The 22,711-nt window shown below is 51.1% G+C and overlaps 8 protein-coding genes across 8 annotated transcripts; 4 read left to right on the top strand and 4 right to left on the bottom strand.

Annotated features, from left to right (window-relative positions):
- Positions 1-26: 26 nt before the first annotated feature.
- BBK36DRAFT_1158769 (HET-domain-containing protein) lies at positions 27-1,736 on the bottom strand (the record flags this gene model as incomplete). Its single annotated transcript, XM_024894141.1, has 1 exon — positions 27-1,736. One exon carries the CDS (start codon positions 1,734-1,736, stop codon positions 27-29), a length of 1,710 nt encoding a protein of 569 aa, XP_024750134.1.
- A 1,724-nt stretch (positions 1,737-3,460) lies between these two features.
- Positions 3,461-6,482, top strand: BBK36DRAFT_1116970 (hypothetical protein; the record flags this gene model as incomplete). The annotated part of the gene is made up of 10 exons (XM_024890296.1): positions 3,461-4,110; positions 4,172-4,276; positions 4,330-4,562; positions 4,621-4,654; positions 4,705-4,889; positions 4,945-5,709; positions 5,752-5,845; positions 5,892-6,077; positions 6,138-6,288; positions 6,345-6,482. 10 exons carry the CDS (start codon positions 3,461-3,463, stop codon positions 6,480-6,482), a joined length of 2,541 nt encoding a protein of 846 aa, XP_024750133.1.
- Positions 6,483-7,737: 1,255 nt separating this feature from the next.
- BBK36DRAFT_1117632 (hypothetical protein) lies at positions 7,738-8,441 on the bottom strand (the record flags this gene model as incomplete). The annotated part of the gene is made up of 2 exons (XM_024890376.1): positions 7,738-7,997; positions 8,057-8,441. 2 exons carry the CDS (start codon positions 8,439-8,441, stop codon positions 7,738-7,740), a joined length of 645 nt encoding a protein of 214 aa, XP_024750132.1.
- A 791-nt stretch (positions 8,442-9,232) lies between these two features.
- On the bottom strand, positions 9,233-12,191 carry BBK36DRAFT_1118102 (hypothetical protein; the record flags this gene model as incomplete). The annotated part of the gene is made up of 4 exons (XM_024890433.1): positions 9,233-10,105; positions 10,274-10,472; positions 10,570-10,952; positions 11,013-12,191. The coding sequence occupies 4 exons, from the start codon at positions 12,189-12,191 to the stop codon at positions 9,233-9,235; spliced, it is 2,634 nt and encodes an 877-aa protein (XP_024750131.1).
- Positions 12,192-12,919: 728 nt separating this feature from the next.
- Positions 12,920-13,396, top strand: BBK36DRAFT_1118092 (hypothetical protein; the record flags this gene model as incomplete). The annotated part of the gene is made up of 2 exons (XM_024890431.1): positions 12,920-13,059; positions 13,117-13,396. The coding sequence occupies 2 exons, from the start codon at positions 12,920-12,922 to the stop codon at positions 13,394-13,396; spliced, it is 420 nt and encodes a 139-aa protein (XP_024750130.1).
- Positions 13,397-13,710: 314 nt separating this feature from the next.
- Positions 13,711-16,487, bottom strand: BBK36DRAFT_1158765 (hypothetical protein; the record flags this gene model as incomplete). Its single annotated transcript, XM_024894140.1, has 2 exons — positions 13,711-13,761; positions 13,839-16,487. 2 exons carry the CDS (start codon positions 16,485-16,487, stop codon positions 13,711-13,713), a joined length of 2,700 nt encoding a protein of 899 aa, XP_024750129.1.
- A 2,499-nt stretch (positions 16,488-18,986) lies between these two features.
- On the top strand, positions 18,987-20,367 carry BBK36DRAFT_1117598 (hypothetical protein; the record flags this gene model as incomplete). Its single annotated transcript, XM_024890369.1, has 3 exons — positions 18,987-19,189; positions 19,266-19,635; positions 19,702-20,367. The coding sequence occupies 3 exons, from the start codon at positions 18,987-18,989 to the stop codon at positions 20,365-20,367; spliced, it is 1,239 nt and encodes a 412-aa protein (XP_024750128.1).
- A 369-nt stretch (positions 20,368-20,736) lies between these two features.
- Positions 20,737-21,825, top strand: BBK36DRAFT_1168330 (hypothetical protein; the record flags this gene model as incomplete). Its single annotated transcript, XM_024895168.1, has 3 exons — positions 20,737-20,952; positions 21,012-21,354; positions 21,431-21,825. 3 exons carry the CDS (start codon positions 20,737-20,739, stop codon positions 21,823-21,825), a joined length of 954 nt encoding a protein of 317 aa, XP_024750127.1.
- Positions 21,826-22,711: the final 886 nt, after the last annotated feature.

The raw sequence follows: 22,711 nt of genomic DNA, 5'->3' as shown, positions 1-22,711 counted from the left end.
CTGAGAAGTTCTCATCCTCTATAAGTCTACCAAGTCTTGTTCTTTTCCCTCTTCTTGCCCTCCTTGTCTTCCTTCTTCTTGCCCTCCTTGTCTTCCTTCTTCTTGTCAACTCTTGAGTCCAAAATTACGCCCCTTCGCTGTACGCCTTCCCATATTGTCATATCGTGGAATTTGACGAAACCAAGCCTTTGGTGAACTCCTCTGCCAGTATCTATCACAAGTAGGCCTACCCCTTCTTCAGTCTCCTTATTGGACTTCACCGTTCCCAGCAACAGATATTCCGATTTTCCATGTTTGAGCCTATTTTGTTGAAGTTCAGCGACTGGGTCAAGAAGGTCGGGCCGCTCCGCTATCGTGCGAGCTTTCTCATCTGTTACATCGCTTTCTCTAAGGATGCGACATGACAATTCTGCAGCCTGAACAGTCAAAGACTTCAGTCTCGCATCTTCGGTTGAAAGTGACCCTTCATAGAGAATCACGCCGTCTAGAGAAGCCCATGACCAGCTGGGAGCCCTATCTAAGTGTCGTCGTTCTTCTCTTTCCATCTCTGGCTTATACCAAGCTAAAAGCTCAATGAACCACTTCTTCCAGAGCCCATAGATGTTGGTGTCACGCCATAGTGCTTCCAGCTCGGAGGTTATTCCCATAATCGCGTTGAGCTTATCGCCAGTGTAAGAGAGCTGACGATTGGTGTACTGTTGAACGATGGTCTTCCATAGATACACTTTGTCTGAGTCGAGATTTCCGTAGTATGGCTCTGCGTCATCATCAAAGACTGTCCATGGCAGCGTTTCCAGAGGCTGTAGATACTCGAGACCTTTCGCCGAAACGCTGCAAAGGTCAATCTCCTTGCATTGCCATAGAAGCTCGTAATCGGAGAATATCAACATCCTCGACGACAGCATGAACTCTTGCAACGTCCAACCTCTCTTGTCAAGGGGATGATCGGGCTCGTATGGCTCTGTGGAAAGATATACTGTGCCAGTCGTATTTTCAGCCATACGAACGTGGACTTCGTGTTGCGGACAGTAAGGCCGTAGCTTCTTGGAAAGAAACCCATGCTCCGCGTTTGACGAAGTAGCTGCCGCGATGGTTATGGAGGCATTCTTGTAGATGGAAGCCATGCGCCCGATTTCCCTTTCTTTGTCAATCTTACAGTTCTGTATGATACAGAGCGCATCAACCCAAAGATATCGATAGCCAAGTTTGCGAGTGGCGAAGATGGCATCCTGTATAGACTTCTGAAGATCGTGTAGCTTGATGCCTCCCTTCAGGCTCTTGATATTGTTCTTCCGCAGCTGAAGCGGTTTTTTGCGTACAAATGTAGGCTGCTTCCCCCAGCAATAGCTTAAGGCGAGGTATGGAGCATGGGTATCCGTCTCGTTGACCTTTAATCTGACCATTGAACGTGGATCTCCGGGGTAGTCAACGTCGAAAGTCAGCGGTGGAATCTCGTTGACCTTTGCTTTGACCGTTGAATGTGGATCTTCGGGTTTGTCAACGTCGAGAACTCGCTGTGGAATCTCGTTGACCTTTGCTTTGACCGTTGAACGTGGATCTTCAGGTTCGCCAACGTCGAGGACTCGCAGTGGAAGCACAGTATCTCGAGAATATTGGCAGTGTTTATGCGGATTCTTGGGGCTCATACACTTCTTAATCAGGCCCTTTGCTGCAGCAAACACCTTGTTGCTTTGCACGTCTCTGCGAAGTGGTCGCCGACGTACGACTTTTGCCATGGGATCGTCTGTGTCTAGTGAGCAGAGGAATTATCAAGGAGGTTTTATTGAGCGAGCACCGACCTTGCTTGGCAAACAATTGAATTGTAAGAATTGATGCTGCTGGACTGGATTCGAAAGCTCCTCGAAGATTGTAGATTCCAGCCGAGTCCCTTGTCGACATCGTCAAAGAAGATCGCGCATCTTGAGAGTTTTGGAATAAGAGTCGGTCTTCATACTTCCAGTCTTCGTCATGCTCTTTACAGACGGCAAACAGGATCAGCTTGCATATTCCGCATCCCTGATCTGCGGAAGCAGCGCAGCCTGTGCGATTCTGATGTAGGAACCCATCTGGCGAGTTCAGGCGCTGCAGTCCCTGCTGAGACAGCATGCGCGTGCATACCTGACATGAGAGCTCACGGAAGCTGCTCCGGCGCCTTCTGTGTGACTGTCGGAGCCTCTTCGTGTTGCTGTTGAGTTCAAGTCGTCGCCGTTTTTGTCCGACTTGCGCACTCATTGTGCTTCCCAGATAGTGAGCAGGGTTAGTGATATTGAGGCAGGTTCTGTCAAAGAATAGGATGAAGTTTGGTCATCTTTTGCGACTGAAAGAGAAACTTTTGCGACTGAAAGAGAACGCAACTTGCCTCAGGCTCATGTCCGCGTCTACGGCTTCCAAGCAGAGCGCTGCCATCATTCCCATGTATGCAAAGCGCTTGAATGCAACAAATACAAGCCCTACATCAGCGTCCAATCACTCCCCTATAACAAAGTCAGCCTTGCTGCCCAACCAGCGTTCTGCCAGCTTCATATTATGCAAGGAGCGTCTAAGCCGCCACCAACGGTGAGCAGAGCATATGCGACCCGCCGAGAGCGGCAAACGGGCAATGAAGACACACAGGCATATTGATTGCCTTGCTAGGGTATCCAGCCAGTACGCTGACAGCAATCCGCTACAGCCTCAATTTTCGGTGAAAAGAGTTTCTGCCTTGTTACATACACAATCCGCCTCTATTACCCCCGGTAGGGAACACCCTAGCGTGGCATTCTTGAAAGGATGTCGAATTTGTAGTGCAGCTTGAATTTCTGCCGTTAAAAGGAAGGGAGAGAACGCAAAAAAGGGAAGTGTTATGTAGACATTCTATGGATCCTAAAAGCAAATATCCCGATACATCACAATGTCAAACCCTTTGAAGCGACGGTTTGATCCCGTCAGGGAGCTGAATGATGAAGCATTCAGCAGCACCCCCAGCAGCAGCTCGTCCAGCGTGGAATCGCCGCACTACTACGACCCAAACCTCTTGCAGGGCTATGATGGATTACATGACGCTCCGAGGCCGAGTCCTGGGCCGAGCTCCATGAATCCAATCAGGTTTGAGCATCTTTGGTTGATTCACACAGGCAGTACTAAAATGTCACAGTGACATACCCGTTATGCAGCAGGCCGACTCTTTGCCTCAGCTGTTTGGCGATATCCTGCTAGATCCGAGTATTGGTGACCAAATGATGTCGCTGAATGTGAACGAGACAACTTACGACTTAGAAGGCGCCCTTGAGGACTGGGGAAATGGATTGTTCGACTTCGACTCGTATTTTCCCCAATTGATGCCGTCTTCATCTGAAGAGGTTTCTCAGTCGCCGTCTCTCACACCGGAGTCCAGTTCGGGAACTGAAGATACTCCTTCGGTAGGCGAGCCTGATACCGTATGCTTTGGGATGGTGAGTAACCGCAAGCCATCGTTAGAGCAATGCAGCGTCTAATTCTGTTGTATCAGCTGCATAATGTCGACGTCAAACTTGTTGGCGAGATGCAAGCCATCCACTCGAGGCTCAACGAGAGCGAAGCCTTATACGCACGCTTCAGCATCAGAAAGAAAGAAGCTCATGTCGTTCTACGTTTTCAAGATGCCGATCAAGACTTTGGATACTTGCGCTCTGCCGTAGGAACGACTGTGTCACCGTTGCTAGCCAAGCCAAACCTTGAATTTGAGCCTGTTGCCTCGGCATCCGAGCTTTTGCGCATCATTGGAAATGCTAGCAAGGCTTCAGACGCTATTGTCAAGGTCGACATCAATATATACGGCCCACCATCCGCTGGAACAGAAGTCGGCGATGCTCTGTCGGATGGGAAACTGTGGTTACAGAAGTCAGGCCATATGAGAGGTGGCCTTGTATACGATAACCCGCACTACTTGCGTATTAAGATTAACGGTAATCAGCCGCGGCCTACATGTGCTGAACCTGTGCGCCAATTGAAGAGTGACAGGATCACCAGCAGGAGGAAACGAGAAGAACGGTTGCGAAAGATGATCGAAGAGGTGTACAGTTCTCTGAACCGTAATCAGCAATTTGATGACGCTGCCGATGCGGGAGACAGAGTCAATCGAAAGCTTCTGAGGTGGTTACCAGCCGGCCCATTTGGTTGATCATTGGCGTAATTGATACTGACCCGGAGATAGACATCAGCAAGTAGCGCTGGGCTTTATGCTGCGGAGAGAAAGCGGCCACATCAATGAGACGAGTTCTCTGTGGGAGTCTGTCAAGTTTGAAGACGGTCAAGAAGGGTAGGCAATTTCGAACTATGACTCCAGGTCAATGACTGACAGGAAGATGGTAGATTTCGCCATCGAATTACTCGTACCCCGAGCAGAGACAAAGTCCGGCCAAGCGAACGAGGGGGTGGCATTCTGGCCGACGAGATGGGCATGGGCAAGTCCCTGTCAATACTTGCTCTCGTAATGAGGATGCTCGACGATGGGAGGACATGGGCTCAGGAACAGGAGAACAACGCGAGAGTCGAGGGGGCATTCAGGAGATCACGCTCCACCCTTGTGATTGTTCCATCTGCGCGTTCGTTGCTCTGATTTCTTTCGCTCAAGGTGCGGTGCAAGAGGCTGACTTGGAATAGTCCTGGTACACAACTGGCTCAATGAGATCAAAGAGTAAGGCTGATTGAGTGAGCGGCTGTTAACTCTGCTAACCAAGTCTACAGCCACTTGAAAGATGGTGTCACTCAAATTAAGTATCACGGCCAGGACAGGCCGAAAGACATCGACACGATTGCAGACTCAGATATCGTCGTCACTACATACAGTACCCTCACTTCAGAGTTTCAGGCCAAGTCTACACCATCTCTCCTCCATTCCATCGACTGGTACAGGATTGTCCTAGATGAAGGTGAGCCTCATCTTCCCCCTTTTAGCTGCCTCCCACCATGCTTAACCGCCAATAGCACATATCATTCGCCGCCGCGCTACGGCATTCTATCGTGCCTGCGATGAGCTTCATGCCAACTCGCGGTGGTGTCTCACAGGAACCCCTATTCAAAACAAGCTTACCGATATTGGCACCCTCTTTGCCTTTATACGCGCCGAGCCTTTGTGCAAAGCCGCTACTTTTCGGAAGTGGATTGAGCTACCATTTGAGCAGAGCGGCGATGACTTTCAAGTGGTCAAGGAGCGCCTCGTCATGCTCATTGGAGCCTTTTGTCTGCGTCGAACGAAAGACATCATAGAGCTGCCAGAACTTGAGCAGCGACTCCGAGTGCTGGAATTTTCCCCCGAAGAACGCAAGCAATATGAGGATACGAAAAAGATCCTGATGCGCATGATTCGCCATCGGGTAGGTGAAGTAGAGAAGAGCGCCAAATTCGGGCTCTTCCAGGCGAATCTGCAGATGCGTCTCTTGTGCAATCACGGAACATATCAACAACCTTTCTCCTGGCGCCGCCGCAGCTACCGTGATGAGCGCGAGGCCATTCTCTCAGCCGCACTCGGCCAAAGCAGCGAGATTACATGTGCTGGCTGTCAACTACCTATGCCCGTCCTTGGGTCCAGCCACATGAGCAATGCATTCTACGAGAATTGCTCTCACGTCATATGCTCTGATTGCATCGAGCAGTCGAATACTCGGAGTGAGGGAGGAGAGGCTCCGCATTGCCCTGTGTGTATACGATGGCTGAAGCATGCTATGGACAATACTGTCGGGACGGCAGACTGTGACAATGCGCCCAAGTGGCCGTTGACGAACAGAGAAAGAGACGACGATGCTCATTATTTTAGCAACGAAGGTCATTCGACGAAGATGGAGGCACTGATCAAGGATGTTAAAGTGGACTTGGACAAGTCCAAAAGGTAAGCTCGCCCGTGACTTCTGAGACAAGCAATCTGACAAACGCAGTATAATATTCTCTTGCTGGACTCGAACGCTGCAGCTGTTATCAAGGTATCTAACCAAGAATAATATACCCTACTTCCTTATCGACGGAAGCTGCTCTCTTGCGGAGCGACAGAAGAAGCTCGATCAATTTGCCGACGACAAGGAGACGCCGGTGCTCATCATGACGACCGGAACTGGAGGCTTTGGGTGCGTCAACAAGCCCCCTAACTCTGTAACCTTGTTGACACGATGCTAATCATATCTCAGGCTGAATCTGACATGTGCGAATCGCATCTTTATTGTCGAGCTGCAGTGGAATCCCGGGGTCGAGGCCCAGGCCATCGCGCGCGCCATTCGACTTGGGCAGAAGAACAAGGTAGAAGTGACCCGCTACATGATTAAAGATACAGTTGAAAAGGTATGCGACATGTTTTGTGCTGTAGTGGTGGAGCGAATATGTTAACTGGGAAGCAGGAAATGAGGTCCCAGCAGCAGTGGAAGAAGCAGCTCGCCACCTTGGGCTTCGACGAGATACCTGACGAAGGTGACGAGGAGACTGACGAAGAGGACGAAAAGACTGACGAAGATGACGAAGAGATGTTTATTGAGTAGAGAAGCACTTGTGGAGCAAGACAACTTTCATAAGCCATATCAATAGTAAATACTAGAATGGCAATCATCTTGGTATCAGGCGAACTTGTGTTATACCATCTCGCGCCGGGATGAGCTTAGTTTATAGACGAGCTGTCGCATTGAGAAGAATCCACGCCGTGTCCCTCCATCCCCTCACCCTTACCTTTTATTGTTTCTTTTCTATTTTTCTCTCTCTTTAGAAAGGGGGGAAAAACTTCATAACAAGTTATAGTAAGAGTCAATTCGGATGGGATAAGCCATTAACCTAATGTTCCCATGATCATTGAAGACAACACCAAGTGCTTGTGTGTTCGAAAAGTTTAGACAGGCTGTAAAGAGGTGACGCTGGCATTTCTTCTCCATAGAAAGAGAATAGCTTGTTCTTTGCAGTCAAGAGGAAACGACCTTGTATGAGGTTTGGAAAAACTGTGTATTGGGCGCCACTGGATACTACATAGATGGATAACATTTGACTCGTTGGACACCTACCTACTGTCTCTGTAGGTTACCTAGGTATGTAAGGTAGTATACAGCATGCAGGCTGTGGGCCTACCAACATGAAGCTGCACTGCCAAGCTGCACCGCCTTTGTACCTTGGTAGCGTTGGCTAACAAGGGGGTGAAAGAAAACACCGCCATACACATCCATGAATACGAATTTATAGTGGCGAATCGGCGGTGTTTTTCTTTCAGCCTGTTGGCTAGTTGAATCTGAAGGCATCGGGAGGGATTAAAAATGCTGTGAAAGTCAGAGCCGCGACCCGTCTATAAGGCAAATGTGAGGTGTTCTTCCGGCTGTTTGAAAAGGCAACCCAACGCCTTTTCCTCTTTTGATTCCAAAGGAATTCTCATGCGCGGTATTTCCTGCATCTGTTCACATCTCGCATGCAAGTGTCATGCGAGCTTTGCGACTGATGGCTTTCTCAACAACCTGGGTTTATTCACGATTCTTCAGCATGCCATTTACAGTATCAGGCGCCATCTGGCAGCGCAGAAGTGTTCGAAGGCCGCGTCGGCTTGCCAGTATAGTTGCGTTAATAGAAGAAGAATACATACATCTGCGAATGTCCGTAACAATTTTATTCTGACAATCATACAGAGCATCAAACCCTCAAGAAGGCGTTGCCGTACCGGCCTTGTTATGGAGCACCATATGAAAGCCAAGAGAAACTCGGATAGTATGAATATTAAACAGTCGGTCGACAATTGATGTCTAACTGTAATCACCCGCTCAATCACACCTCAGCTTTCACAGGTTGCTCGTAAATCATGTACCGAACACCATAGTTGCCGTCCCCTCCATACATGGAATCATCCTGAACGAGCTCCCGCTCAACACGAAACCCAAGTCGACTGTATACTCCCCACGCAGGTCTAAACGCAAGCACAAAAATGTCCAAGCCCAGCTTTGCTGCTTCTTTCATGCCGCTCTGTACCAAAAGTGTAGCAATTCCCTTCCCTTGATTCTCAGGGTGAACGGCCAAATAGTCTAGACCTGCAGATTGGCCAGTTTAGCATCTTCTGCTTCGACCTCACTCATGAAGCGTCACTCACATAGATATTGCTTCTTTTGCATCAGCTCGTTCTTTATCTCAGTAACTTTATCATCCAGCGCATCAGTGTCATGACTCGGATTCCACGGCGTTGCCTCCGCAATTCGCTTAATCTCCTCCTCTTCCTCCTTTCCAACCAATGGCCCCAGCGCCTCTGGCCATACCGGCTCACCATCTGCTGTAGTAGCATACGACTTGGGCAGTATCCATCGCGCATATCCCACGAGACGACCAGTCTCTGTATCGACTGCCTTCTGGTGCCGTGAAGTCGCGCGGTCACTTATCAGTCTCCGGGGATAGCGTCGAGCAGTTGCCTCGATGTGCTTCTCCAACGTGGTGTTGCGCCATGTTAGCACCCAGTTGGGATCCTGCCAGAATGCCGACATGTTGTTGCGGCTTAGAGCTTCGCTGTCGGTGAGGCTGACCGGGGCAAGCGTGTAGGAAGCCATGTTTAGAATGGAGAGGTGCTGTATGACAGGAGCGATGCGAGAGAGTTACTGATGTGAGCGTGCTATCTATGTGGCTTTATGAAGCGTTAAATATGTATTATTGAGAATGCTATTGCAATCTGTTCTCAACTTCAAACGACAGCCTGCAACTGAAGGATCGCGAGAACCCCGCAGCTTAGCCTGTAGTGGCGGCATTCGCATCTCGTATGAGATGATATCTTAATCCAAGCGTGAAATAGGCAGCCGAAGTAGCATGTCCCTCTATCAAACGTGGGATGCTACGATCTATAACATTCCAAGGTCAGCGGAGTTACATGTAGTCTACAGGGCGTATGAGTTGAGCTGTGGTGGAGGCCTAAGTGAAGTGGTACACGGGCACCCTTTGACAGCAGCCAAGTGGAACAGCAACTGGAAGGGTGCCAATTACATACATATGTAAGCTGCTTAATGAACTTGAAAGATTCAAGGTTCGCTAATAACAGCACTATAGGTATGCTAGTTAGGTGTAATACTTTATAAGGTCGACGATCCTCCCTCCCACAGCGCTTATCTCAGGTTTCTTATAGCTGGAGGGTTTCCAGCCTTTAATATGGGCTAATACCCTTACTGTATTACCCAACTGAAAGCACAGCAGAAAGCCATGTATAGCATGACTTATAATTCATGTCTACATGAAGAGCCCATCAAATATCTGTTGTGACATTGTGAAAACCTTTATATACCTGGACTCACAGTCTTTGACGAGCGCTGTCCCCGGCGACGTCGCTTTGAGAGGGCCTCTTGACTCCCGCGACAGCTGCCGGGAGCTTTCCCCTCAGATGCTCAAGCTCAATTAACTCCCGATATGCCACATCGCCCAGGATACTTTGGAAGATGGCCCCCCGCAAAGGGGCAAGCATACCATCATGAACCAGGAATTTGCTACGGAAATCTCTGACTTCCTCTTGAAACTCCGTGCCGAGCTTCTCCACACGAAGTGTATATGGTGATTTGCTCGCGATTGTTTGGTATCTGAAGATGGAGGCTGGGAGCTTACCTTCAATATGCGACCGTCTGTGCTGTGCCGCGCGGAGATTCCAAACTCTCTCGACTTCGGACTCCAAAAAGATATCCAGGGCAGCGCAATCCTCACATCTGCCGCACCCCCGTCGCTTGTGACGCCAGCCAGTCATCGCCTTCGGATACTTGGGTACTTGGGTATGTAGGGCATGCCGTATGAGGAGCTCAAAGAACGCTCTGACGTCTGGTGTGAGGCAGACGTTGCAAGAGTGGAATGCGGAAGCGAGTGGTACGAGCAGGTCTTCGACCAAACTCTCGTCATGGAATCGAGATGGATCCCACGACGACTTTGCGGCATTGAACGCTCTGTAGCAGTGCTCCACAAGTTCAATGGCCTGCTGAGAAACACCAACTGTCAAGCTTTGCTTGATGAGTGTCGTAAACTGTCGCAACAACACACTGGACGCGTGATTCTTCGGTACATATGGAAAGGAGACTCCGGCGTGCTTCGCAATCAAGTCTTGCGGCTGCAATGCAAGCCGCGAGCGGGCCGTCCTGAGAGTGTTCTCAAAGAGATCTTTCACGGTGACATCGTTATACTGCTCCCTTCTTTCGAATATCGAGTCCAAGACCTTAAAAATGAGTCCACGGGTGGCCCGCGAAAAGAATGCAGAAGCGATTCTGAAAGGCATGTCAGCAAGATGTTGCGATTGGCTACAATACACCTTTGCGAGGCGGGTCATGAAGGCTACTCACCTGTCGCTCGTCACAGCTGGGACTAAGTTGGACAGAAAATAGTCATGGTCATCGACAGTGAAGTGTTCCTGAGTGTCCAATTTCAGGTCGAATTGCGGCTGAGCCCAGGCTCTGAGTGAGTCTTGCAGCGTCTTAGTCTTGAGACGGGCTATGAACATCTTCGCAGTGAGATCCCTGACCGCCAGGGACGTAGTGCGTAGGAACGGGCCAAGCCTGGAGAGCATTAGCGGGGAGCGAACGCAAAAGAAAGCATGAGATTCCTCAGAGATAAAGATATCCAGGAATCTAACAACTGAAATCGGATACGCACCATTTTTGCCAGTCCACGTCCTTCGGGTCCTTGGCAAAGGCTTCATCAAGATGGCGAGAAACCACGTCGACCAGCTCTTTTGGTGGCACCTTTCCACAGAGAGCAGTTGACAGAGCCTGTTGGTAGAGGTCTTCAAATTTCGCTTCCAAAGCCCATTTTGCGATTGTACAAGCCATCGTCAGCTGTGGGGGACTGGAACTGACGGCAAGAGCCTCGGTCATGACTTTGAGAGTACTCGACTTGACCCCGGAACTCTCCCGGTGCTCCTCATAATCTTGCTTGACCATAGACACGAGGTTTTCTACCTCTTGATCACGAGTTGCTCGATAATTATTTGACTTCAGGAACCGATTTACCCGGTGCCTGGGTATCAGCACAGCTACCTGTAACGAAGGTGGTCAATATCCATTGCTAAGATTTTCATCGATTAAAGGGGAACATACGGTGTCGTGATATCGGAGAGAGATGGGTGCGCTCTCGTTGCCTGTGAACTCTTCCTCGTCTTGGCTGTCGGCATCGCGATCCGTGAACATGTCGGAGTCCAGAAGTACACTGTCGTCGATTATGTCGTTTGAACCTATCTGCGCTCCATCACACGAGTAGATGCTCTTCAGGGTTGTACTAGTTTCGCCTTCGTCGGTCGCGTAATAGGAGTCGAACTCATCCGCCGTATGTGTCATGTGGGCCAGGACGAGGTAGAGCCCACAAGCAGTGCTTGCTTCTTTGAGGCTGTGGCAGATGGCGCGATCACGGCCTTTCATATTGTTCAACGATAGGCTGGACTGGCTATACTTGTGGGCGAGCGGGTAGACGATCATGGGCACCTCGGGGAAATTGGCCTGCCATTTGCCTATAATGCTCTTCAGCTGCTGTGAGCGTTCGAAGAGAAACTGGGCGGATTGCTTGACGCTGCCGGACTGGAACAGGTTGTAGGTCAGGGCCAGCCGATTGCCGGTGTCCAAGGGCTTGACCTCATGATCCACGTCGGAGTACCACGCCAGGGCCGTGACGTCGAAGGCCGATGCTGGTGCTGTCGCTAGAGCACGCCGTTCGGATCCAAACGAAAGATGGACGTCTCCTCCCTTGTGTATGCCGGGCAAGCAGACGACGAGCGTGGCTATCATCCCGGCCTCCTTTTCAGAGTCCTTGTGCCTCTTGAAAAAAGACCCCTTTTCGTAAAGCAGGAGCTTGTGTGGCTTCGCGCTGACATCTGGCAGGCCGAGACCGGCGGCGGCATCGTTCAAGAGCCTGTTGAAGAAGGTCGGCCAACTGGGATTGCTACACTCAAACTGCGTGGCATCCAGCTCCCAGGTCTTCCGCACCGACGTGTCAACGAGCGTCTGGTCTCCTCTGCCAAAGGGAGCCTCCCTGCAGGCACCCCGAATCGTTTCAGCGTCACGGTCAGTGAGCGGTAAGGGGATTACGGCCTCGCTCCCCGCGATCCGCAGGCCGGGGTTCGCAAATGTCTGATACTGGCGAGACACGGCGAAGTCGCCGGAAGACACGATGCCGTTCAGACAATTGAGCAGCTGCTGCTTCCAGGCGCTGTAGACGAGTTTCCGATTGCTGGAGGGGGCAGTCTCCGGATCGGACGCCGTCAAGTCAATCGTTTCCCGGACCATCTTGTTTGCTTTGACTAAGTATCGCCTGATGTCGCAACCACTGATGTTCGGTTTATTGTTGAACAAGGAATCTTGCTTCTTGGTGGTGCTTCATGACTTCACAGCACTTTCTCATCGTCACCGACGAGGAGCAAGTTGGGAGACGCGCTTGACGCGTCGCGGCTTCATTCACCAGTCCCAAGCCCCACAAAACCAGATACTACTATGTGCATAAACTGGCACTCACTCCCTGATATGGTACAAGCGAGAACCGGGCAGGTTGTGGCTACTCTTAACCTATATTCTCCTAGAGTCTTTGCTGAACTACAAGATTGCCTCGACTTGTCACATTTCCCTTCAAAAAAAACTTGGGGTGTCGGAGAAGGGAATTGCAGCGATGCTGCGAAAAATGACGGGACACAATTAGTCTGTAGCTAACCGTTGAGGAGAGACATGTCATTCGTTAAGCACACCTTGCTTCTTACACCTCCCGACCTCCACAGCCGCTTATGGATTGTCCGTGCTTATATCAAAGCATTGACGAGCACATCGAAGGATTGATGCGGCATTTTCCATTGGAACTTCCTGTATAAGAAAGCCTTCTGTAACCTTGATTCTCCGTACCTATGCTATAATCGACACTCCTATTCCATAGAAACCAATATTTGACATCGGAATATACCGCCAGGCGTCTGCTATCATCTGTGCTTGATTCTCTCATCAGCTAAATCCTTAGAGATTATCAGATAATGGCAGAGTCCAGTGAGAAGGCAAACAGCTCACTCTTTAAGTGGCTCGATGAAGTTTGGCACAACATTCTGCTTCAGCCAGATGATAAGCTTGCGGTCAGCTCGTTTGAGAGCTATATCGCCAAAGATGTAAGAGTCAAGTAGGTCTATCGTCATGTTCCTCCGGTGCAAGAAGCATGGATTCACAGTTGCTCCAGGATCAACCACGATTTCATCACTCGGGAAGCATTCTTCGGCTATGTTACGAGCACGCGTGCATCCCACACGCTAACGCAGCTCAGCAAAAAGGAGATCAAAGTGTGGGAAGCCCCTGGAGGAGGCGGTTGCGTTGTAGACGAAGCCGTGGTTGTCTTCAAGAACAAAGAGACGGGTGAAAGCTACACGGGCACGGTTGTGATGGTTTCTGATGTACGCGTGGGAGAAGATGGCAAGATGACGATTGTAGAAACGACGGAGGTAGTCACACGGACCAGTTGATGAGCCGGAGATCTCATGGTATAATAGCTTGTTCAGTAGTCACTATTTGCTCAGTGCCATATGATCCATCAGCGAGTACCGCAAACGCACACATTGTAACAGATAGTCCATCATTCACGGATGCTCCATTATCACAACAACCGAGAGAGCACAATGAAGCAGCGACCTATCATTCGTTTACACATCACCACCTCCTATGCCATATCGAATTCCAAGCAGCTACATCAACTGTTTCATCCTCCGATCCTTCGCCTTGAACTCCATCCACAAACTCCTGACGAAGCCGGTCGCTGAGGTCCCTCAGCACCTCACTCCTATGCTGATGGTCCTTCAGTAGCCTTGCCAATGAACGATGTCCTCCTTTTCTAGCCAGCGTCAACGCAGTTGCACCATCCCTGTCTGCCATAGTTTTATCAGCGCCCCTGTCAAGGAGCATCCTTACAACACGATGATGACCTTCAATGGCAGCGTTCATCAGCGCCGTTCTGCCATTCATATCCTTGTCATCAAACCCAGCCCCTTGGTCAAGAAGTTTCAGCACGATTGCTCTGAACCCACCCCGAGACGCAGCCATCAGAGGCGTTCTCCCATCGTCGCCCACCGCATCGACCTTTGCTCCGCTCCATATGAGCAGCTCCGCGATGCTCTCGTGTTTCTCGGCAGCTAGAATGAGAGGCGTACGTCCATGCAAGTCCTTTGCTTCGAGATCAGCGCCTCGTTCGATAAGAATAGCAACTATGTCTTTGTGGCCCGCTGCTGCAGCGAGGCTTAAGGCTGTTGGCCCGACATTGCTCCGATCCAGCTTCTCCTCGATGTTCGCGCCGCGCTCGAGTAAAAGCTCGACCAGTGCTTGATGCCCTCTGCCAGCGGCAAATGGAAACATATTCCAGGTCTGGCGTTCTTCTGCTGTCATCAATTCATCGAGGACTTCCGACTGAATAGACTTCCTGTCGGTATACTCTTTCGGCCGGTATTGCAGAAGCCAGTCCATGGCCAAAGAGCCGAGAATCGCGATAATCTCCAAAGCTGCTTCTCTTTTGAGCTCAAGGATTGGGGTTGTATGCCGCAGCAGCATTTGAAGTGTGATATCCCTGCTCAAGTGATTCAGCGCAAGGGCCTGAACTACCTCTCTTGTGATCGCAAGTCCACGTCCTCTCAACCGAAGATACTCCCGGGCACTCGTCGAAGTACACCACCTCGTAAAAATTGCGAATTCCCTTGTTGTTGCTGGGCCCCGAGTTGCCAGGTGCTCAAGAAACATTCGAAACGCAACTCTTCCCTGTGGTGCGTGTGGTTCGTCTGCATATCTGGCGACGCTCTCCATGAGTTCAAGGCTCCCAGGCTGGTATTCAAGGAACAATTTCAGGATCTGGAATCCGCTCGCCTTGTTGAAGATTGCAAGCTGGACTAACTGGCGACTGAGTTTAATGTCCTGGGGCCGTTGCTTGAATAGCACTTCAAATATGTCTGCTCCACACGCCTCATTCCTGGCAGAAATTTCCAAGAGCTCTTGTGTGATTCTAAAGTCTTCGGTCGATTGCTTATGGGAAATTCTTGCAGACCTTCTGACTTGAACTTTGGCGTCTTTGGCGCAATGTACACGGAAGAGCATCTCTATCACTTCGTGTCCACGATCGTTATCCAGGGCGGCCGCTTCGGCTATATAGCCGATGTTAGTGCTCTTGATATACGGAGAAAGGAGCTTCAACACCTTCTCTCCGCGACCGCTATTCCTCGCTGCGACATGGAGGACGTCGTTGGTGATCTTAGTGGACCTTTTTCGGTGCTGAAGAATGACTGCCATGACTTTTTCCGCGGCAACTTCGTTCCTCGCAGCTTCTGTCAAGGCTTCTTCAGTTATGTCGACGTCGCTTCCTCGACATTGGAAGAGCAGTCGTGTCATTTCCCCGTCTGTGTCGTGAAGCAACACGGTGTTGACAAGATGCCTGCCAATCTGTGTGTCCGGCCGTCGGAGGAGCATCTCCATGTTCTTCGTCTTGGAGACCTTTGCAAGTGCCAAGCAACTTGTATTGATCAGGGCATCTAAACCGTCTGCAAGGCTCCGTACGTCAGTTGGCAATGAGCGCCGATCATCAGCATCATAGTCTTCCAAGTCGCAGCAGCAAAGGAAGCGAATAGCATCGCTGGTCACTTCCTCCTCCGGCTTTTCGTAGTCTGGCGGCAGAATATCAGGGTTTCTGGCATCTGAAGATATGCCCCGCAGCGCATATAAAAGGTCTCGAGACTCCGTGGCTTCGCTGCTTCCAAACATCTTGAGTAGAGTATACAGGCTGTTGCTCTGGCTCCACCACGAGGTTCCCCTCCAGATTCCTGGCATGATATCCAGGACAGCTTGGCAGTGGGGACTTGGATCGACGCCCATGAGTATCGGGGCGATGCTGAGGACCCGTACAGAGACTGATTGCGTGCCGCAGTAGAGCAGAGCGGACTTGGCATTTGCGACCTCTTGCAAGATCCAGACTCTTCTAAACCAAGGTCGGTCTAGGATAATCTCCAAGCCCTGCCGCTGCCGGCTTTCCAAATTTGAGTTTCCGTGAGTAGCCTTTAGTTGCAGTTGAACATCCTTCCATAGATCCTCCCATCGGCTATCGTCAAGTTTGCAGGACTTGCAAGGATATCGGATACACAATCTGTGCAAGAGCTGCATTGACTTAATGAAGATGTCGGTCTCGTCTGTGCCGGCTCCGAGCCAGAATAGTACACGGTCGGCTTGCTTGTAGATGTCGCCCATCTGCTGAACTTGGTGACCTCGCTCCTTCAGGTTCTGCTGGTCAATGCAGATTGCATCTATCCATAGTATTCGGTCCTCGTCTCGTTGGCGCAATTGCTGAAGCGCCAGATAGAGGTTCACTGTGACGCTCAATTGCCTACCATCTATGAAGATGTTTTCGCGGACGTCGGGCGGACCCCAGGTATACGACAGAGCCTCGTAAGCCACGGCGTCTCCTCGCTCATACAGAAATGCCTGGAAGAGGTCGCCGCTTATGTTTCTACCGCTTCCTCTGTGAACGCGAAACAGTCGAATTGCAGGACCACCGAGGTCCATAGCATTGTAGGTGTATTCGTCCATGAAGATGGGGAGACCTCGTAATATTACTTGCAGCAAGTTGTTTTCAGACCACTGGTTGTTGATGCTTCATAGGAAGCTATTCGATCAAGGGGAGAGCGCCAGTGGTATGAGACTTCTTACCGCCGCTTCTTGAATCTCGAGTCTCACTGGGAGCCTTGGGGTGTTCCCAGTATGTGGCTGAGTGAAAGGCATATTGCAGCATCACAGCACAGCCACAATGCGACATACATGGTTCAGCGGCTCCTCGTGTGTTTTGCCTCTGAAGCTTCTCAGCACGTTTAATACCTTACTACCTGCCTGCTCTGGCATTGTACATCAACATACGAAGCCTTTGCAAGCCTTACGTTCTCTCACCTATTGAGAAATTTCAGCTCCCGGACACGAATTGCGATGAGTTCTACAACAGCGTGAGGCCATAGACGGCCAAGAAGTGCTGCGAGACCAGGTACATGTATCTTGGGGTTCGATGGCACGTACGACAAGACTACCTTACGGAAAGTCTGCTGGCTATAAATAGCAAGATGCCGTGAACTGATATTAAGATACTTGAGCCAAGGAATGAGCTATCCACGTGGAAGTGAGTGTCCAGATCATGTCCAGATTTATCGCGCCAATTGGGCCAAGTGGACGAAGCCAAGAAAATGAAGTTGGTGGGCACGGGGTAATGGGGATGGACAGGGTACTTTCAGGTTCGCTTCGCTCTTCACAGCATTTTTAACGTCCTCCCAGGTCTTGCCAGCGCTAGGCAACACAGAGAAAATGGCAGCCGAAGCAGATGCAATGGGGCGCAACCCGGCGAGCTCTTTCACAGCATTCTTAGTTGCTCTGAATGCCTGCGTTGGGCCGCATTGTTTGAACGCAGCCTGACATTACGCAACTTGATGGGAATGTCAGCGGCTTTGATAAGCCTCCAATGCTGCGCGGACATTTCTAGTATTCGGAGAGATATAGCGTGCGAGTGGAAGCCTTGTAAAACAGAAGTTTATATGCTGCGAAGGAAGGATTAATGATCATCGTGATAAGGCATGGGCTCGGCATGGCCTGAATCAAACTGGCAAACTGGGAGACGATTGCAGCAAACCTTGGCTTACTCATGTTTTTCAGCGCCAATCAAATCTGACCTGAGAACAGGCTCGGGGGAGGTTAAAAATGCTGTGAAGACTCCACCATCTCGGCACGTGAGTAGATGGCTCGGGCCAAGGTAACTCTCCATTTCTGGCCGCCGCTAAGGTTAATTCCATTTAGGTCCTGATCCAATTCGCGCTGCTAGCAAGAAGTTGCTTACAGAGAGTGACTTCGTGCTAGTACGCCAAGTGGGGACGAACCTCTTGTACCCGTGGACCTCTCGCGATCCTGGTCATAATACAGCAAGGCCTCCAGTACAGCAGCAAACTATACCCTATAGCCTGTATAATGCAGCAGATTACTGCAATAGCCATCAGTCGCAGAGGGCTTTTATAGTAACCATCGTATTCACTATAATAAGACGAATCAAATAGTACCACACTTGGCATATAGAAAGCAGAGGAAGCAGAGGCAGCGCTCTCTCTACCAGCTATAAGCATAATCATCTAGCAAGCAACAAGTCCAATACGCAACCTTTTCTCAGTATTAGAGTTGTATGGCGCTAGCAGACTTGCTGGCGGCGTTTGCTAGCGACCTTCCCTCTTGCAGGCAAATACGCGGCCCCTGCAAGCGCAATACCTCGTGGGCAGGGGTGCTGCAGCCTTATGCAAAAATCGCAATCAAAAAAGGCATAGCCGGCGTTTTATGCAGACTTCTAGCAAGCCTGTAAGCAACTTCTTGCTAGCAGCGCGAATTAGATCACGACCTTATATCCGACATTACATGTAGGAACGCCAAAGTGACGATCAGCCTCACGGTACCGAGGAGCATTGAAGCGGGGCTTAAAATGCTGTGAATCGCAAAACTGTGTAAACAAACATGCTCAATGCTAAGCTTCGAGATTGTTTCTCCACTTGCGCCAGGCCAATCTCGATTCGTCGGCCTAGTGGAACTCCCTGTCGGCTTCGTTGGCCCATCCAGAGCCACAAGCTGGGGAGAGCTGAAGAAACTTCAGGAGGAAAACGCAGAGACCAGCACCGCTAGTGCAAATAGTCCCGGGCGCTATCCAGGGGGGGCATTTGACGGCAGCAAGGATCTCATCTCAGCTGGAACAGGGGAATTCCCTCTTGAAAGCTCCTCGTACGCGATCGAATGTTTGCTAGTGTGTGAAGATCAGGCCGCTACACATGCCGATTCCAATAGAAGCATCGACGGCCCCGAAGTCGAGGCTCGTCTAGTCTGCAAGGGGTGGAGCTGGCTGGTGTTGTTCATCCAGGAACGATGCCGTTTGACAAGCCGTATAAGTCTTGGATGGCCAGCCGAAGCGGTACAGAGATGTTCCCCCCTCTCAAGGCTTCGTATGAGTGACACTTCATTCATCGGGTCTCAGACGCTCTTTTAGAATTTGCTTTCTTTGAGCCGCAAACTGCCATGATGATGAACAAGATCGTTGTTGGCGCGCTTGGCCTCGTTGCCGGTGTGGCTGCGACGCCATTGGAGTTGGCAGAGAGAAGCTCGTGCAGAGACGATAGCCTGTATAGGTGCTTTGTGGATGCTCAGTACTCTGCGTCGGCGTCTGCGTACTGCTCTGCCCTCGATCCGACGATTCGAACCGTCACGGCAGCACCTCCCGCAGTGTGAGTACCCTCGATATGCCTTGGTTGGATACGGTGGACGCGAGAATCATGAATCACTGAACAAGTTGTGAAACAGAACGACGACAGTATGGACGACCATCACCGCCGACATGTCCACCGATTCCATCAATTCAAGGACCACGATTTACACTGTAACAGTCCCTTCTTCCACGGAGATTGCCACAGAGACAGACACGGAGACTGTGACCATTACCACGACTGTCTCAGCTGGTGCCCAGACCAAGCCTCCATCGCCGCCAGCGACTGTCACAATCACTTCTCAGCAGCCAGCAAAGCGTGATAACGGGGCACCGCAGCCGTCCTGCATGGTCAAGAAATGCTTCATCTACTCTCCGGAGCGAATCACCGCGGCCTGCAGCTGCATCAATGTGCCCCCTGAGACGATTACAATCACCCAGCCCGGCACCGCCACGACTGAGACAGTGGTATGTCTATCTTCACTGGAAGCTCTCCTCAAGTAGTAGTACGTTGATGCTGATACACGTTCGCAGACCTCGACCTCGACCGAAACCCCCATCATCACAGCAACAGCATGGGAAACTGTGAGCACGGAGCTTGTCGACGGCGTCACCACCACAACCACCACCGTCACGTCGACCTCCACCGCCACCAAGACGGCCACCGCCTCGCCCTCGGCATCCAACGTCGTCCCCAACGGCGACTTCTCGTCTGGCCTCACCGGATGGAGCATCATCAACACCGCCCCCACCGCCTGGGTGAACGCCGGCGTCAGCACCTCGGGCAGCCCCGACGGCATCTCCAACGCCTACCACATCACCAACGTCCAGAACAGCGGCCTCGCCTTCCTCGGCAGTCCCACATTTGGCGTCGACAGGAACTCCGTCTACAGGCTGTCGTTCCTCGTCGACAATTCCGCGACCGACTCGAGCTGGGTGGCCTACACCACGGCCGACGTCGCCTGCGGTTCCATGACTCTCGTGAGCGTCGGTGCCGCCACTGCTACGGAGGGGCCGAACGGGTACCGCGTCTTCGCGGCGGACTTTAACACGCCCACGGCTGCGGATTCATCAACTCTGGCTCAGTTGCGTTCGTGCCAGGTGCAGGTCGTCTTTCACTCTGCGCCTCAGCTGCCCAATACGTGGTTCTTGGCCGACGTCTCGGTGACTTATGTCGGGCCTCTGTCGTCTGCGCCATAAGCCATAGGTCTTGTTGGTAAAGATGGGAGGTGGATGCTTCAAGATACTTATCATCCAATGTACGCACATTCGTTTCACTCTACAAAACAAGTATATAGACATAGTACATGTAATAGAAGATGATGATACATGCCCTTTGCAGCCACTTCTTGTGCAACGTGCCTACATGTATCCAAGGATCAGCTCGTCTCTCATTTGCTGCATGTGATGGATGCTCCAAACAGCGCTATAAATGACATCAGCAAACCAAGCAAGTTTCAGCCCAAATCCTCCAACATACTTTGATGTAGACAATCCCACCAGACCAGCACATGCTACTGTCTGTGCCAAATCAGGTGGGAAAAAACCAGAAGAGCCAAAAGGAGCAATATGGCCTCTCATCAGCCATTCCAGCCATCGCTGAGCGACGTCTTGGTCGTGCGCGCCATGCTCGCTCAGGCAGTGATTCTGCCCGAGCTTGTGGGAACGATCCTCGACTATGCCGAGTATTGGGTTCGGTCCTGCTCCAAAGCCCATTTGGATGAACGAGTCTTCGCACTCCGCGTTGGTGATGGCGAGTCCGATTATGAAGGATCGAAATTTCTGGTAAAAATCATTTTACGATAATTCAAGCTCGTGCCACTGACGACATGAGATGCGTGCAGCTACGATCATTCCCCGTTGGGCTGACAGAGAATGCCATACACGGGGAAGAAGACGGCGATGGAAATCGAGACGACAGCCACAGTGGCAGTAGTGGCTTTGACGGGCATCCATACCAGAGACATGTTATCCCCCCTATTCCCCTTGGCAAGGCATGCGACCGCGAATACTTTCAGAATCTCATCAGAAACACCTCCACGCAGCCTCACCCCGTGCGGAAGATTGTCTTCCGCATCGTCAGCTGCGACCAAGGATGGACAACAGACGACCCGTCGCCAGGCCCCTTTATCGGTGCAAAGACATGGTTCGACGCAGGTATCGAGAGATTTGACGCCAGCCACAGCTGTAAGTACCACGTCTCCAGCGAATAGCTCACAACAGGCCCGAGGCCAAAGCCAGCTGAAACATCACCCCAAAACAGGCGACCAATGCACAGACATGACAAGACTCCCCCTCTGCAAGCTCCGGACAATCGAGCCCGAAATCGTAAAAGTAACGAGGGATGATGGAAGCTCGGGAGACCACTACAAAAGAACGCCCTGGCAAGGTCCTAGAGAAATCCAGCGCAATGCCAGGGCCGTTGGGTACCCGAGGACCTACGTCACGACCTGGACTTGCTGGGACGTCTATGCACCGGATTCAGATGAGGCGCGCAAGATGATGGAGGAGGAGGGAAAGGGGAAGATGAACGGCGACGGATCGTTTGTGAGGAGTCTTGAGCTTGGGGATGTGGTTACGGTGTGGGGGAGGGCGATGCATCGGATGTGGTCTAATTCGGTTGAATCTGTTGAGATTGAGGTCTACTGGGCGATGTAGTTTCGGTGAAGAACTCTGATAGACTCCGTGTACGTTGCCATGAGACAAATTCGTGAGAAACCGCGTGGACAAAGGCTAGCGAGAGTAACGACTGTCAAGTTTGCTGCTGGTACCTTGCCTATATACGGTGGCTGGGGAGTCTGGATGCTTCCTATGCCAAACCTGCTGCCTAGTCACGTCTTACATACATGCGTGTTTCCAGCCTCTCTGCGCCTCTCGCAGCAAAATCACACGGAAACGTGAGCACAACTGCTTCAGACGCCGCTTCCCTGCGTACCTGGCTATTCACCACGGCATAAGATAAGGGGTCTCTTGGAGAGTTTGACACTACATGGCCTCAAAAGCCAAGCACTCATATAGCCATGGCGTCTGGGCCTAGAGATGCTTCAATCACCGCTTCAGCTGGTTGAGGGCATAGCAGAGACACCGAGCAGGTAGTATTCGCTTGTAGCATTTCATGAAGCCACGGTTTCTATTGCATTACAGCCGTCTTTTGCTACCTTATACTATCGACCCAAGTTACCTATGTAGCATCACCCCAATCAGCTGCCCTCCCAAGATAGTATCCTAATGTTTCGAGTTAGCAAGAGCGGTGGTGATTTCCGCTGCGTGTGCCCGATCAAGTCAACGCCGAGACACAGTATCCGTGACTTTATCCGCGATTCGCGCCTCCCGATGCTTTCCTACAGCAGAGTCTAGGCTTCAGTCCCGCCAAGGGATGAGTTGTCAAATAGATCACCGTGATGCCAATATTCTGCGGTGATAGAATTGGTCGAAAATACGCGTATCGTGTTGACCCTGATAATGCTTCGCGGCTGTACAACAATCTGACTGGCTGGAGTCGACATGGCTGCCTGGCATGCAATGGTCCGACTCTGCGTTGTGG

This window comes from Trichoderma citrinoviride (genome assembly GCF_003025115.1).
Source record: "Trichoderma citrinoviride strain TUCIM 6016 unplaced genomic scaffold BBK36scaffold_6, whole genome shotgun sequence".
In the NCBI taxonomy this organism is placed as follows: domain Eukaryota; kingdom Fungi; phylum Ascomycota; class Sordariomycetes; order Hypocreales; family Hypocreaceae; genus Trichoderma; species Trichoderma citrinoviride.
This window is presented reverse-complemented; position numbering and strand designations above follow the sequence as displayed.